The sequence below is a fragment of the Alligator sinensis genome, unplaced genomic scaffold (genome assembly GCF_000455745.1).
Source record: "Alligator sinensis unplaced genomic scaffold, ASM45574v1 scaffold444_1, whole genome shotgun sequence".
NCBI lineage: Eukaryota > Metazoa > Chordata > Crocodylia > Alligatoridae > Alligator > Alligator sinensis.
In genome coordinates this window covers 478,492-492,515 of record NW_005841886.1, presented here as the reverse complement: position 1 = coordinate 492,515, position 14,024 = coordinate 478,492, and the positions used below count along the sequence as shown (strand labels likewise).

Below are 14,024 nucleotides of genomic sequence, written 5' to 3'. Positions count from 1 at the left end.
TGTTCAGAAAGCATTCTTCTTGTTCCCATGGGCACCTAGGACAATTCTTAATGCCAGGACCACAGGGAGGGACATGAGGAAAAAAATCAGTGAGAAAGTCCTGCTGCCAAAGGAGAAGAGGTCATGCAGCATGGGAGACCAGAAGACAGAGGCAGAAGTTATTTATACAGAATGGCTGGTGGTGATATGTGGAGAGCAGTTAGTGCTTAGATGCATGGACGTACAACTCCCAAAGCCTTGCTCAATTTTTACAATGGTAAGCAATTATTCAGTAGCACCTACAGCCTTCTCCAAAACCAAGGCTCCCTTAGGTCAGACAGCATTTAGACATCTGGCTGGTGAAAAGAAGAGTGAACCCTGCTCCATCCCTGTCTCTATTATGATCCTGGTGGCAGGACTCCTCCAAAAAACAGAGATAATGTTGCTGACCTCCTTTGTAAAGTGTGCTGAAGTTGCCTAAAGAAAGATCTTGGCATTATGCTACTGAGGCACTGTCTCTATCCCCAGTGACTCCCAGTCTTTTTAGACAGTGCAGGATAGAGGAAGACAGCACACAAACAGAATGAGGGCCTGCAAGTATCATATGAGTTTTACACTAGGGTTCTCTACCCTGTCTCCTCTGAACACCTTGCTTTGGTTTCCTTCCGCCTCTTCTTCCCATAGATACCCTCCTTAAGATTTAATTCAGTGGTTCTATATCTTTTGCATTGTCCCCCTGGCTGCCTGTGGATCACCTGTGGATCACCCCATACCTGGGGGGAAACTTGGGTGGAGGACAAGAAGCTTTCCTGCATGGTACACGTTTACCATGATGGTTTAGGAGAGAGATGAGGCATCAGATACAGAATGTGCATATGAGCTTCTGCTTGATCGCATCTCAGCCCTGCTGGAGGGTTCTTGGTTTAAATGTCTTCTTATTAAATCTTTAAGAAAGAGGTGAAAACAAAGAAAAGAAAATTCCCAGCAAGGACATCATGAAGAGAATCATCACAGGGCCCAAAAGGGACAATCTCAAGACAGCCATGGCCCTAATAAATTCTCAGCCCCAGAAATGCCCCCTATAGGGGTAGCATAAAAGGGTCCAAAGGTAGTGTAAACAGCATTTGTTCTCACTTCAAGACCCTTTTACCAAAGCCAAAGGCATGCATAGTGGCCCGATTGTCAGTGAGAATCAGGACTGCCTTTTTCAAAAGCTCCTTCCTTGTTTTACTGCTACCACCCTGGAACGTTAAAAGAACAAAACAAAATACTAGCTTGATTTTCAAAAATCAGTAGTGGTTTGGAGCACCTTGAATTTGTGGTGCTCTGACTGAGATGCTTGCAAGGAGCCTTATTTTTGGAGGCTGTATGCCTCAACACATTCTGAAAATCCAACTTTCTCCAGGTATATGAACTGAGAACCCCGAAACTTGAGGTACTCTAGCATTTTTGCTGCTCTTGAAAACTTTACCCACAATCTTAGGGCACTGTTAACATGTGCTTCAACACGTTCTGATAGTACATGTCAGGGCAGACTCAATTAGAGTTTGCTGGAGTCTTTTAATCAATGCTTCAGTGTGCTGCAGCATCTCGTATATTCAACGCCCTGCATGTCAAAATGGCAATGGGGATGCTTCAACTGAAGCCCGTCGAACGAGCTTTAGTTAAAGAGAGATGCCCCGGCTGCCATTTTGACATGTTGGACACTGAATACATGAGATGCTGTGGGCATTTTAATTAGAGCACCACCCAAGAGCTGGGCCACTCTGACTCAGCTCAACTTGCTGCAGAGGGCCTGGGTGAGGCACGAAGATGCTACGGTGCAGGGCTAGCTGGTGCCCCAGCAAGCCACATCAGTGTCTGCATGTGCGCTGCTGTGGAGTAAATAAACTCTGCAGCAGGATAGTACTTGTATTTACAGGTACTACCCTGTGGGGAGCTCATTTCCTGCAGCCTAAGAGGGCCGCATGTATAGACACGAGACATTTACTGAGGAGCTAATTAGTCTACTCTGCAGTAAAGGTCTCATGTAGATGTGCCCTCTGGGTTGATATGCTGGGGTCTGGGTGGGTGGGAAGGGCTTATTTCCCCAGTGATGTGACTGAGCACCCTATTGCTATAGTATAGACATGCCCTTGGTAACCAAGCCTCTGCAGTCTAGAGCTAAGTGTCTTCTCCCCTTCATGGGGCTTGTCTGTGCACACTTCAATAAGGGGGACTAATAGCTTAGATAACTGTGTAGTGCTCAGAGTAGTTCTCCTCAGTGAAGCGACCTCTGTGAAGCCATTATATGGAAAATCCCAGAGGTCTCTTGTTTAATTAGAATATTGTGAAGCTACCTGGAAGCCTAATACATCCGATGTCTCAATTAATTCCTTTTTTCTCTAGGGGGGCAGGAGAGAGGGTTGGTGGTGGGTTTAAGCAGGGGATCCTGGGAAGGCATGCGTGGTAATTACATTAATTGATTCCTCCTACTGTTAGGCACTCATCCAATCTGTGAATTAGTGATTAACTGGGTGAGAAAGCCATTCCTGGCAAGAAATGTCAGTGTAATAAATGCCAGACAGAGTTATCAGCTGCAAATATCCACCCTTCATTTTCCCTCCCTTTTCCAAGGGGCAAGGTCAGCATAGTTACAACTCTCTTGGTTCCTGCAAAATTCATTTCTCCTCCCTTTATGTCCCCTGTCACAAACACTCCCTTGTATCACCCGTTTTCCAGTTACCCATAAGCATGCAGCACCAGCAACTACCAGGAACAGAAGAACCTTTTCACCCTGCTTTGTACTCTCTATTTCATTTTAGAAATAAGAAAGAGAAACAGGAGGAACAAGACGTGATTTATGAAGCCAGAGGGCTTTTTAACCCAGCAGGGAGCGGCAAGGCAAGAGCCAACAGCTGTGCGTGTAAGTCAGAATATTTCAAACTGGAAAGCAGAGGTACACATTTTAACAAGGGAAGTTAATGGGCTAAAAGGAGGGTTCACCCCTGGGCAGAGTTGCTTCTCTAACACTTGGAGCTGAGACATCACACTGGGGCTGAGATATCATTCAAGCTCAACCACCAGGGACGGGCTCAGCACCAAGGATGACATTCTCTAGTTTATGTTATGCAGGGGACAGGTTGAAGAAGTAGCTCCCAAAACTGTGGTCAAAGGTCCACTGGTGACCTGTGAGACCATGATATGTGGGCAACAGCTGCTCCAAAGACTGCACGGGACTCATCACACCATTATACTTTTTGATGATAAACATGTATTGTGATCTGCAAGAAATTTTGATGGCTGGCGGTGATCTATTGACCAAAAACCTTGAGAATTGATGGTCTACAGAAGTGTAACAGCCCTTTCTGGACCCGAGATTTTGGGAAGGATCTCCCCTCCCTCTGCCTGGCTGCAATGTCTATCATGCTCCACTCTCATCTCCGAACCTCCAAAACCCAATGCACAGAGAATCTGCTGGTGGTATACAGGAGATGGGATGGAAGGGGTTACAAGTCACGATTAGATGTGGGCAGGCTGCTGTAATTTAAAGCTGCCTGGGCCCCTACAGCAGTCTGGAACTGGGAGGACATGGAGAAGTCATATAGTTCCAACTGCCTCCCTAATTCTTGGAACCTTTGCCTGTGGCTTTATGGATGACGGCACACTTACAAGACACTGTTATATTTTGCTCTTTGTACTTTTTTCTTCCCCTTTATTAAGTGATAGTGCATGGCCTTGGCTAGTACCTCTGACACTCGGTGCCATCCAGCATTCCAATCAACCTGCACATCCCCATTCAGCATCTTTGACACTAACAAAGGCATTTGCTTGGTGTCATCTGTCGTGGAAGAACATCCAGAGGGACCTGAACTGAGAACGAGCTCACTCAGTCTACACAAGCCAACACCTATCAACAGGTAATGTCTATCACTATCTTATGCTAGTTACCAAGGAACTGAGAGTAAATTGGAGGTGGGGTATTTTTTGGATTTTATTTTTGGCAAAAATCTTCTGTGCTGAGAAGTGCAATTCTGAGGGGACTAAAACTATCCTAACTACAAGACAAAGTTGCCCAGTGGCATCAGAGATCTCTGGGGGTTAACACAATTGTCACTCACTCCTGCCACAGAAATGCACCCCCAGCAGGACTCTGTACCATGAATTCTCCACTCACCCCACCCCTGAGTTCTTGGCCCCTCCAGAATCCCTGTGGGTCAGATGACAGTGCTCTGTGGACCAAATCCAACCTGTGGGCTTTATGTTTGACAGCCCTGCTTTAGTGGAATAAGTGGTCCACTTAGTGGGGTAGATTTGCTTGCTGAACTCAAAATTAGAAGAGTTGACCTTTTTGCTCCAGCAGAAGAGATCTCTACTTTATGATACAGAGGTCTCAGGTTCAAGTCCTGCTCTTAAGAACCCACTACAAGGTGAAGCGTTACTAATGTCCCCTGACACTCACTTGAAGTTTGCTAAGCTTCATCATAAAGACACCAGTCCTATCAGTGATGACTTTTATCAAACTTCCTTGAACTAAGCTTGTCACAAAGCCTTGAATTTTCTTTTAAACCTTGACTTCCTCTTCCTCCTCCTTACTCCCCTTCTCCCAATTCCATAAAACAGGCCTGGCCAATTTGAATGGCCAGTGTGCATGTACCTCCTCATTGAGGATCTCCTGGCACTGGGAATAATTGACGCGGGCAGCCCAGCTCCCATTTGCAAGGCATTCTCTGTACCCATTGTCTGGAAGAGAGAAAGAAACACAGGGGAGGGTTAATGGCACAGGATGAAATAAGCCGGACACAAACCTTTTAGAAAAATATATTGTTGTTATGATGAGACTAATTTAGGTTGCCATGGCACTAGAACAATTGGATCTTATTTCCCTGAATAGTGCTCAGTCATTTACTAGTTCAGTAGATGTCATGTTTATTCCTGCAAAAAAACCATGAGCAGGAAAGGAAGAGGTAGGTGCTTGTAGAGGGGGTTGGTGTCAAGGTCCAGAGAAGCACCTTCAAAATGAGAAGTCACTGCATTCCAAGGCTGACATCTCCAAAGTTGCACTGGAAATACTCAGAGAGTGTGTTCCACCCCGATCTTGTTCCTGTCTCGGTCTGGATAGAAATCTCATTAGAAAAGCTTTAAGCAGAAGGTGGGGCTGGGCAGCACCTTAGAGCAGGGGTTTTCAACCGGGGGTATGTATACCCCTGGGGGTACTTGAGAAGGCCTCAGGGGTACTCAGCAGCTACCGTCAGTGCCATCACCATTTCTGCCACCGGCACTTTTGCTGCCGCCATGCCAATCGGCCATTGTAGAGACAGGTTGAAAACCCCTGCCTTACAGTAATGTGTTTGGAAAGGCATAAACTTACATCGGCAACAGCCTACTTCATCAGACGTGAATGGACTAGTCTTAGTTAGTATTTAGTGTTAAGGTGCCACCCAGCTCTGCAGTCTGCCTGACTTCAGACTAACATGGCTCTCCCTCTGTCCCATTAGGAAAAGAAAAGTTAAGGGAAACTATCTGCAACCATTTCAAAATCTCAGGAGAAGTCTGGGTCTAACACTAGGTGGTGGTTCTGGCAGCAGGAGGTGTAAGACAGAAGAGTTGTCTGGAATTCTTCTTGCTATTTGCTTCCACTGTGCTATTAATAGTTTTTAAAGCCAGAGTCTGACATATTGAAGTGCAGTATTTTGCTTCCAAATCCTATCAAATGCTTCCCAGTGGGTGCATCTACATGTGCTAATAATCCAGGAACAGTTTACTCTAAAGTAAACTCTCCTGGGCATGTATCTACACATGCAGGGATGGAGAAGCAGATTTGCTGCTCTTAGCAGTATACTGCTCCCACTCCCTGTGGTCCTGCACCATGCCCCTGCAGCAGCCAGGGGGAGCTGTAGGCTCCTCCAGGGTGCTAGCCCAGGGGCTAGCAGGAAGCATGAGCCAGGAGACAGCTGTCTCCTGGTGGGGCTCAGACGCTGCTCTCTGATGCTAAGAGTTTCCTGCTGCCAGGGGCACCTCTGCCACTGGAGCCTGGGTGGGGCAATGTCCCTCTGCCCCAGCAGCAGGGAGCTCCCAGGAGTCGCAGGGCCCAGGCTGGACGATCCTTATTTGCTAGTCCAAAATCTGCTGTCACAGGTCCTGGGTTGGGAGATCCTTATTTCCCAGCCCAAGCCCTGTGACAGTGGAGCTGGTGCTGGGAGAGAAGAATCTCCCAGCACTGGCCCCATGACTGCGGAGCTGGAGCTGGGACATAGGATCTCCCAGCCTGAACCCTGCAACTGTGAAGTGGGGGCAAGGAGCTCATTGCTGTCACAGCAGGGGCACATAGTCCCCACCCATACTCCATTGGTGGAGCCCACCCTGGCAGCAGGTAACTTCTGGGGGCAGGGAACAATCTCCCACCCCCTGCTGTCCGAGCACATTTGCCCTACTGCGTAGTAAGTAATCGAGGGTAAATTTGCTATTTGCATTTGAAGGTAGCAAATTTACTCACAATTAGAGCAAATTACTGTGCAGTAAATGCTTGCACATGTAGACGGTGACATTTACTGAGTAGGAATTAGCTCTCATCTTGAGTAAAGCATCTCATGTAGATGCGCTCAGTTTCTGTCAAAGCTAATGGGCATGAACTTTCCATAGAGTCATCATTATTGTGGGAGATATTGTGGGAGATTACAGTGGGAGATACGTTTACAATCACTGTCACACAACCCCTCCTACCTGATCCACACACTTCTAGTTGCTAGGAAGAGAGTGTGGAGGGGCCCTTGAGGATCATTAGATTACCCTGGGTTCGATCACAACCATGAGGCTCCTCATAGGTTGGGCCTAGTCTAGGGCATTGGGCAGCAGCAGATCTAACCTGAGGAATGGTGCAATGGTGGAGGTGGTATGACAAACGTATGGGCCAAATGACTGCTTTTCACATGAAAGGCAACTTGTTGAGCAGCCACAGGGTTAAGGGGCTATTTCAACACAGCTCTTGCCCACCCTTCTGCTGCTGAGGGCCATGTGCATGGGGGAATGGGGACTCCAAATTCAGCAGTGGGACATGCTCCCCCCATTCATGCCCCAAACTTCCCTAGCTCAGTAGTAGAACTACAGGCCAGATGGAGAGGCTCCGTGGGCTGGATCTAGCCCACAGGCCGTATGTTTGACACCTCTGATCTAGTCCAAACCCCTACACAGCTGCAGGGTTTGCTATTTCTTTCTCAGCTCAGAGTCAGGAAAGCTCATGACCTTAAAAGGAAAAACAGCACTGGTCCAAAGGACACAATGTGCTTGAAAAATTATGCTACCCTTGCTGCTAGGTTTCCTGGTTACTCCCCTCCCATGTTGAAGTTAGTTCTGTCCAAGAGAGGCAAGGCAGTGATGCACCATGCAGTAACTGATCCAGGAATGGGTAAGCGGGGGAAAGGGTAGCCCCACACTTTGGCTGTCCCATGCATGCACAGAGAGCTCTGAGCTTGCTGCTATATCAGTGCAAGCACCTGCTGGAGGTCTGTGTAAACTAAGGGCAAGCAAAATTCGGCCCACACGCCACATCTGGCCTACCAGGCAATTTCATCTGGCCCAGGGGCACCCAGCAACTAAATGTAGCCCACCCAGCCTGCGTGTCTCACTCCCACCCTTGTGGGAGGAAAGGCCCAAGCCAGACAGCAAGTAGCTTCTGGGCGAGGCTGCAGCTAACACTGCTGTAGCTGCCAGGGGACTTGCTCAGCTTCCCCGGCATCCTGCTTGCTCCAGGCACCAGATAAGGAAGCGGTGGAGGTAGAGGATGAGGGGAGCTGCAGCAGGGTGGGAGCACAGAGTGTGGGGCTGGCAGCAGTGTGAAGCCTGTACCCAGGGGGACGGCAGGAGTGTGAAGCTTGGGTGGGCAGCGTGAGGGTCGGGGTGGGGGTGTGTGGGGCCCCCCTCATACATTGCCCCCCCTTGCAAACAGCTCCCATTGTGAGTGGCAGCAGGCAACAGGCACTCGGGGCGCTCGTGGCCTGCACAGGTGCTGCCGCCCAGCAGGGTGTGGCTCCACCCAGTGCTGCACATGGGGATGAGGAGAGCAGCCAGGCCAGCCTGCCTTTATTGCACAGGGTTCCACATGATGCATGTGCAGCTCCTGCACTCATGCACCGTTGAGGGAAGCCCCATGTGCTGGGGTCAGCTGCCTTCGCTGCCCTCTGCTGTGTAGGGCCAGGAAGCAGGAGTGGGGCTCCCTGCCACTTGCAGCAGAGTCCCAGAATCTGCATGGCAGGGGTGGAGAAGGTAGCCAGCTCCATTGCATGGGGCTTGCCCTGATGGTGTGTGGCGCCAAGATCTTCACATGTACCACACTGAGCCTTGTGCAATAGAGGTGTGCTGGCTGGGCTGCGGTCCTTGCCCCCATGTGCAATGTTGGCTGGAGTTGTGCACTGCTGGGTGGCAGTGCCTGCACAGGTCATGAGAGCGTGCCACGTGCTGCTCTTGCTAGCAGTGGGGACTATACACCATGGGGAGGAGTGCATGACTCCAGCCAATGTTGCACATGGGGGCAAGGACACCTCTAGCCAAATGCTGCTCTCCAAGGTGCCAGGCTGCATTCCAGGCTGTGCACATGTATGCGGCATTTACTGGTGACATCATTGCCCACACTGGCCAAAAAAGGCCAACTGTCGATAATGTCAATTTTCCTTTTATTGGTGCTGTTATGATATGGACTGATGTATCGGTGCACCTCTAGTGCTGGCAGCAGTTCCCCCCCTGCCCCTTACATGTTTTTGGCTCAGACAATCCTGTTGTCTAGTTTAGTGCATTCTTGGTGGTCAGGTGAAGTGTGCACTTTTATGAAGGTGAATGTCTTGCATTCAAAAGCTTATCTAATGTCTAACTCTATCCCAACTATGCAGTTGGTCTATTAAAAGGTATCATCTAAAGAAATCCTTGCTTCTTGCACTTTTCTTTCCATGTTAGCGGTTTCCTTACCATATTGGCAAATCTTGTTTTTCACTGGGCTGACTGCAGGCAACATTGAGAAGAAACTGCTATGACAGGCCCAAAGCAGCATCCTATTAGGATTAGCACCAGAAGAATGAAAGAACTCGGGTGACAGCAAACCCGTTCTATTATTAGCCCAAAGGCCAAACGTTCCTCAACTGAAAAATGGCATTGCGGTGAGGTTGGGTGAATGGACGAAACTTTCCTCCTGACTCCAAGCTGCGGCTGATAAAATAAATCCTGCTTGCTTGCTCCTGTTCCAGTTCCTCTAAGATCTATGATTAGTCAGAGCAGAGGTTCAGGAATGACTCGGACAGAACTTGAGCCCCCTCTCTTTTCACAACTCCCAACCTCTCCTGAGATAAAGCGTCTGAGTGCAGCCCCAGGCGGGGCTTATTTTGTCAGTGGTAGACATGGAGCTGGAGAGAAGCCATGTAGTCATGCCCCCAGGTAGGTTAATAAGGGGGAACCTCCAAAAGTAACTGACTCCCATGCAGTCTTAGGCACTGTTGGTAGAGAATGGTGTGAATAACCCAGTGGGGCCATGGAGGCACTCTTCCTTTGGTTTCAGTGCTATGGGGCCTGGAGTGGAGTAGGTGGCTCAGCAGGGGTTAATCTCCTCCATGTAACTGCTGGCTTGAATGCTCAATTCCAGTACTGGGGTCACTCTCTTGAATGGCATGCAAAACCAACATTTTTCCCACCCCATGACTTGGCTGGCTTGCTCTGCCAGCTATTCTCTGCCTGTGAAGTACCAGCTTTCAGTAGGATAAAGCCCCAAACACCCTGAGAAGAATCTCTAGCCCTGAGACCTTTAGTAGCCCAGGACATCCAGAGGCACCTGAACAGGACATCAGGGGGGCCAATAAATGGTCTTGACAGGACATAGCAGATCTCTAGCACACCCTGTGAGAAGCTTCTAGTTACAAGCAGGCAGGCTATTGAGATCTTGTATCACCTATTTTTTAATGCATATATTAATAGTGTTTCCAGCAGGAGGGCCACATAAGAGATTAGAGACCTGTGAACATGGATAAGAGACCAAGCATTACAATGACAGCTCTGGAGAATTTGCAGGGATTACCGTTGATCTATTGGTGGTCTACTGATTTTGTGGGATCTTCTTTTGCATGGTCCTGCCTGGGATCAATTTCTGACCCTTAAATGTCTCTGAGGAATTAACTTTTGATCAGATGCGAAATACTGAGGAGAAAGCCAAAAGGAGGGGGAATTATTGCACTTGCCACTCCCCATACCCCCACAGTTTCAAGCCAGTCCAAATACGGCAGCTGTCTCAGAAAGGCCAGCAGTGTTAATGAACATTGGTTGAAAGCTAATGGGCCATGAAATCTCAGCATGCTAGTGGGAATTCATAATGGCGTGGAGACAGCATTGTCCAAACTGCGCATATAGTTTCAGCTTCTGTGTGCATTTGGCATCTTCATTCCTTTTGGGCCATCACCTAATCATGGATGCAGAAAATTCCTCCTCCATCTTCATCTGATCCTGATCCCTACACTCCTCACACAGGATAGGCAGATCCATGTGCTCCATTGTGACATCCAGGCTTGCAAGTTCCAAGACTAGTGATGAAACCACAGAGTTTAAAATATTATCCCCCAGTGTTCTCAAATGTAGCAGTCATCTAACCCAGCTAGCCTGTGCTCCTTGTCCTCATGACCCACATGCTGCACTGCCCCACTGAATACTGGGTCATATTCATGGTACTAGTCTTCCTCTTCAGCTCAGAAGGTCTCCAGAACTGGTGAAACTAGGGGTGCAGACAGAAATTACATTTGTTGTTCAACTGGTCCCCTGAAAGCTCTATATAGCCATGGCATGACACATGTACATGGCTGCAGAGTGCTTTAAAAGTGGTTGATTGTGTGCCAAATTAACCCTCATCAAACAAGGGATCAGATGAAGGTACTCCACTTTGAAGCATCTTAGGGAACTTATGTTCCCTAGAGTTAATCTGTTGTGCGGTCCGGACTGGGCTGATGCAGCCCAGCCTACCCCTGGGGCTGTCTGCAGGAAAGGAGGGAGATAGGGGAGGAAGAGTAAGTTGCAGACTGGGGTTTGCCTGGCCTGAGCTGGATGGGGAGGATGGATTTGAGTCTCCCCATCTCATGATTTCCACCCCTGCCCCCTGCTTCCCTTCCTGCACACAGCACCAGAGCTAGGTGGTGGGCAGGGCTGGGGGGAGAGGAGCAGTTCCTCCGCTGCAGGCAGGCTTGATTTCCCCTGCCCCCTCCCCTCCGAAACAACAAGCGCATCTTTGTTAGTCTCGGGGGGAAAGCGCTTTAACTCATGGCACTTTATATAATGCACCATAAATTAGAGCAGGGGCTGCACTCTGTCAGCACCCTAGGTGCTTGGATTAGAGTTGTACTAACACAACACAGATGCCTGCATCTATTCAGGCATCTGTAAAATGATTCAGGGCAAATTTTGTTGCTCAGAGTCACAGAGCAGCTAAGCTGAAAGTTGAGCTCAGGTCTCGCAAAACCTGGTTTTCTCCATGAACCCAATTCGCTTAATATATTTGCTTGCAAAGCCCTGACAGAAGAACAAACTCATTCTGAGAGGACTGGGTGTAGGGACATGATGGAGGACAAAGTTATTGAGCAGGTACTGTGTGGAGAGGCAAGTGAGCAGGAGAGAGAGCAAGGAACATGGATGTGGGGACTGGTAGTCAGAACTGGCACTCACAGCCCTCCAAAGGGCTCTGCTTCCCAGGGGCACACCCACAATGGAACTCAGAATGCTTCACCATCCTCAACAAGGCTAAAAGAAGGCATACAAAAGGCTTGGATTATAAACACACTGGGGCAGAGACCATTTTAATGCTGTGTTTGTACAGCACCTAGCACAGAGGGATGTTGGTCAATAAGTAAGCTTCAAAAGTGACCAAGCAGTATTATTAATAGCAACAGTAAGAGCCAAATTAACTCAGCAGTGTTGCATCTAGTTAGGAAATTAAGAGAAGGGTCTGAACCAATACATTAATTGTTCTTTTAAAAAAAAAATGTAGCACCCCCCCACACCCAAAACCAAGGGGGTACAGCTCTGTAGTAGAGCATTTCACTGCAGCTCAAGTAGTTCACTGGTTCTTCAGGTGCCCCCTTAAAGGCAACTGTCCATAGCTGTGTTAGGTGGCTGTTGAAGTCCATGTTTCAATGTAGTCCATTGTTAGTCCTCTTCATTAGGAGATGGAGTTCTGTTGCGTTGTCAGTGGTGCACAAAATGCAAAGACAGCTGCAATTCCTAGATTAAGTGCTCACAAAAAGAAATGATCTAGTAGTATCCCAGAGATCTTTGACTATTCATGAAAAAAGGACATTATCAACTGGTTCAAAAAAAAATATGAACAAATGTTGATGTTTCTGTGTGTGTGTGTGTGTGTGTGTAAAGCAGATCATATTTCTTAATAGGTCTGGATGCTGTCAGGAACTCTAGGGGAAGGAGATTCTGTGGCTTTGCCTGAGTAGAGGTGCTATTCAGAGGTCTGCTTTGAAGATTCAGGATGCTTAGAGTTTCGGTGGAATTTATAACTGCCCAATGCTCATGTGCAGGCCAGGTGTTTGCAGTATGGTCCAGTGATTAGCATGCCACCTGTGGGCTCAGGGTGCCTGAGTTTCACTCTCTGCCATCTCACTGATGCCCCATAGACCTTGAATAGGCCACTTGGCATTTCTGTGAGTACACTGGCACTGTAGTGGAAAGTGTGATTACAGCAGAGGCAAACAGAACTCAGTTAAGCACTGTTATTCTTTACAGAGCATGGTGTATACACCAATGAGTTCTTTGACAGCTGCTAAGTCCAATGAGCAAGTGACAGTCCTGCCCACAGGTAGGGCACACTGATACACTAGTAATGCTCTGAATCAGAGCAGCAGATTATTTCGTCTTCTGATGCTGGTCATCAAAAAACTTGATGCAGTTGGCCTTGCAGTCCCTTCCTCCAGCTGCAAGCTGACTCCACCAACCAGAGTGAAATTCTGCACTCCTTTCCTAATCATCCACAGATTCCAAAGGATGTGAAGTCATCTTTGCAAACATCACAAAATCTGCACAGCGGCGTGCCTCTCTTTCCAGACCCTTTGCGAGCACATTCTTTGGGATCTTGCGATCTGGCATTTGCCTGGCATGACTAAGCCACCTGAGTCTTTTCTTACTAATTAACATTCCCATGGCTGACATACCAGCCTGATTTAATACTTTTACATTTGTCACCCTGTCTTGCCACCTTATTTGAAGCATTTTACGCAGGCGTCTAATATGAAAGCTGTTTAGTCTTTTGGTATGTTTGGCGTAGGTTGTTCATGTTTTAAGGCATATCGAAGAGTGGATAAAACACATGCCTCATAAATATGGATTTTCACTTTAGTTGACAGTTTGTTATTGTTCCAGGCGCTGTCTTGCAAAAGACCAAAGTTTGTGGCTGCTTTGCTGATTCTACTAGCAAGCTCAGCATTAAGATTTACATTGCTGGTAACAGTACAGCCAAGGTAGAAAAATTGGTCAACAACATGAGTACCATCTAAGGTGATATCTGGAAATGGTTCTGAAGAGCCTTGGTGAATAATAACAGTTTTCTTCAAGCTTATTGCTAGCCAAAAGATTTTGTATGAGTTACAGAACTTGGTAATGAGATGCTGTAGGGGAGGGGTTTTCAGCTGTTTTTAACAAGTGTACCCCTTCTGTCTCAAAGTTTCAGCTCATGTGCAGCTTTATATTAAAATTATTTGGAGGGGGGTCTGAGCATGTGCGTGCAGCTGCCTCTGCCCCGCAAACAGATCAGGGGTCACGTGCCCCCTGGACCTCTGCCAGGATGTGTGTAGTGGTGAGAGCCCCCCTGTAGCCTCTTCAGCCTTTTAAAGTACTCCTATGGGTACCCGTACCCCAGTTGACAACCACTGCTGCAGGGCATCAACACTGGTACTGCATCATCTGCAAGGGCTGCATCATCTGCAAACAACAGGTACCTTATGATGATCTCCTTCACCTTTGTCTTAGCTCTGAACCTTGTAATATTAAACAGTCTTCCATCATGTCTAGTGCTGAGACAGAAACCCTCTTGAACATCATGGAAC

The 14,024-nt window shown here is 47.9% G+C and overlaps 1 protein-coding gene across 1 annotated transcript in view; it reads right to left on the bottom strand.

Annotated features, from left to right (window-relative positions):
* The window catches only part of CRHR1 (corticotropin releasing hormone receptor 1), a 130,753-nt gene that overhangs the window by 29,478 nt on the left and 87,251 nt on the right, over positions 1-14,024 (bottom strand). The window contains exon 4 of the mRNA XM_025196920.1: positions 4,616-4,701. Within this exon, the coding sequence (XP_025052705.1) occupies positions 4,616-4,701 (86 nt within the window). The remainder of the gene's footprint in view (positions 1-4,615; positions 4,702-14,024) is intronic.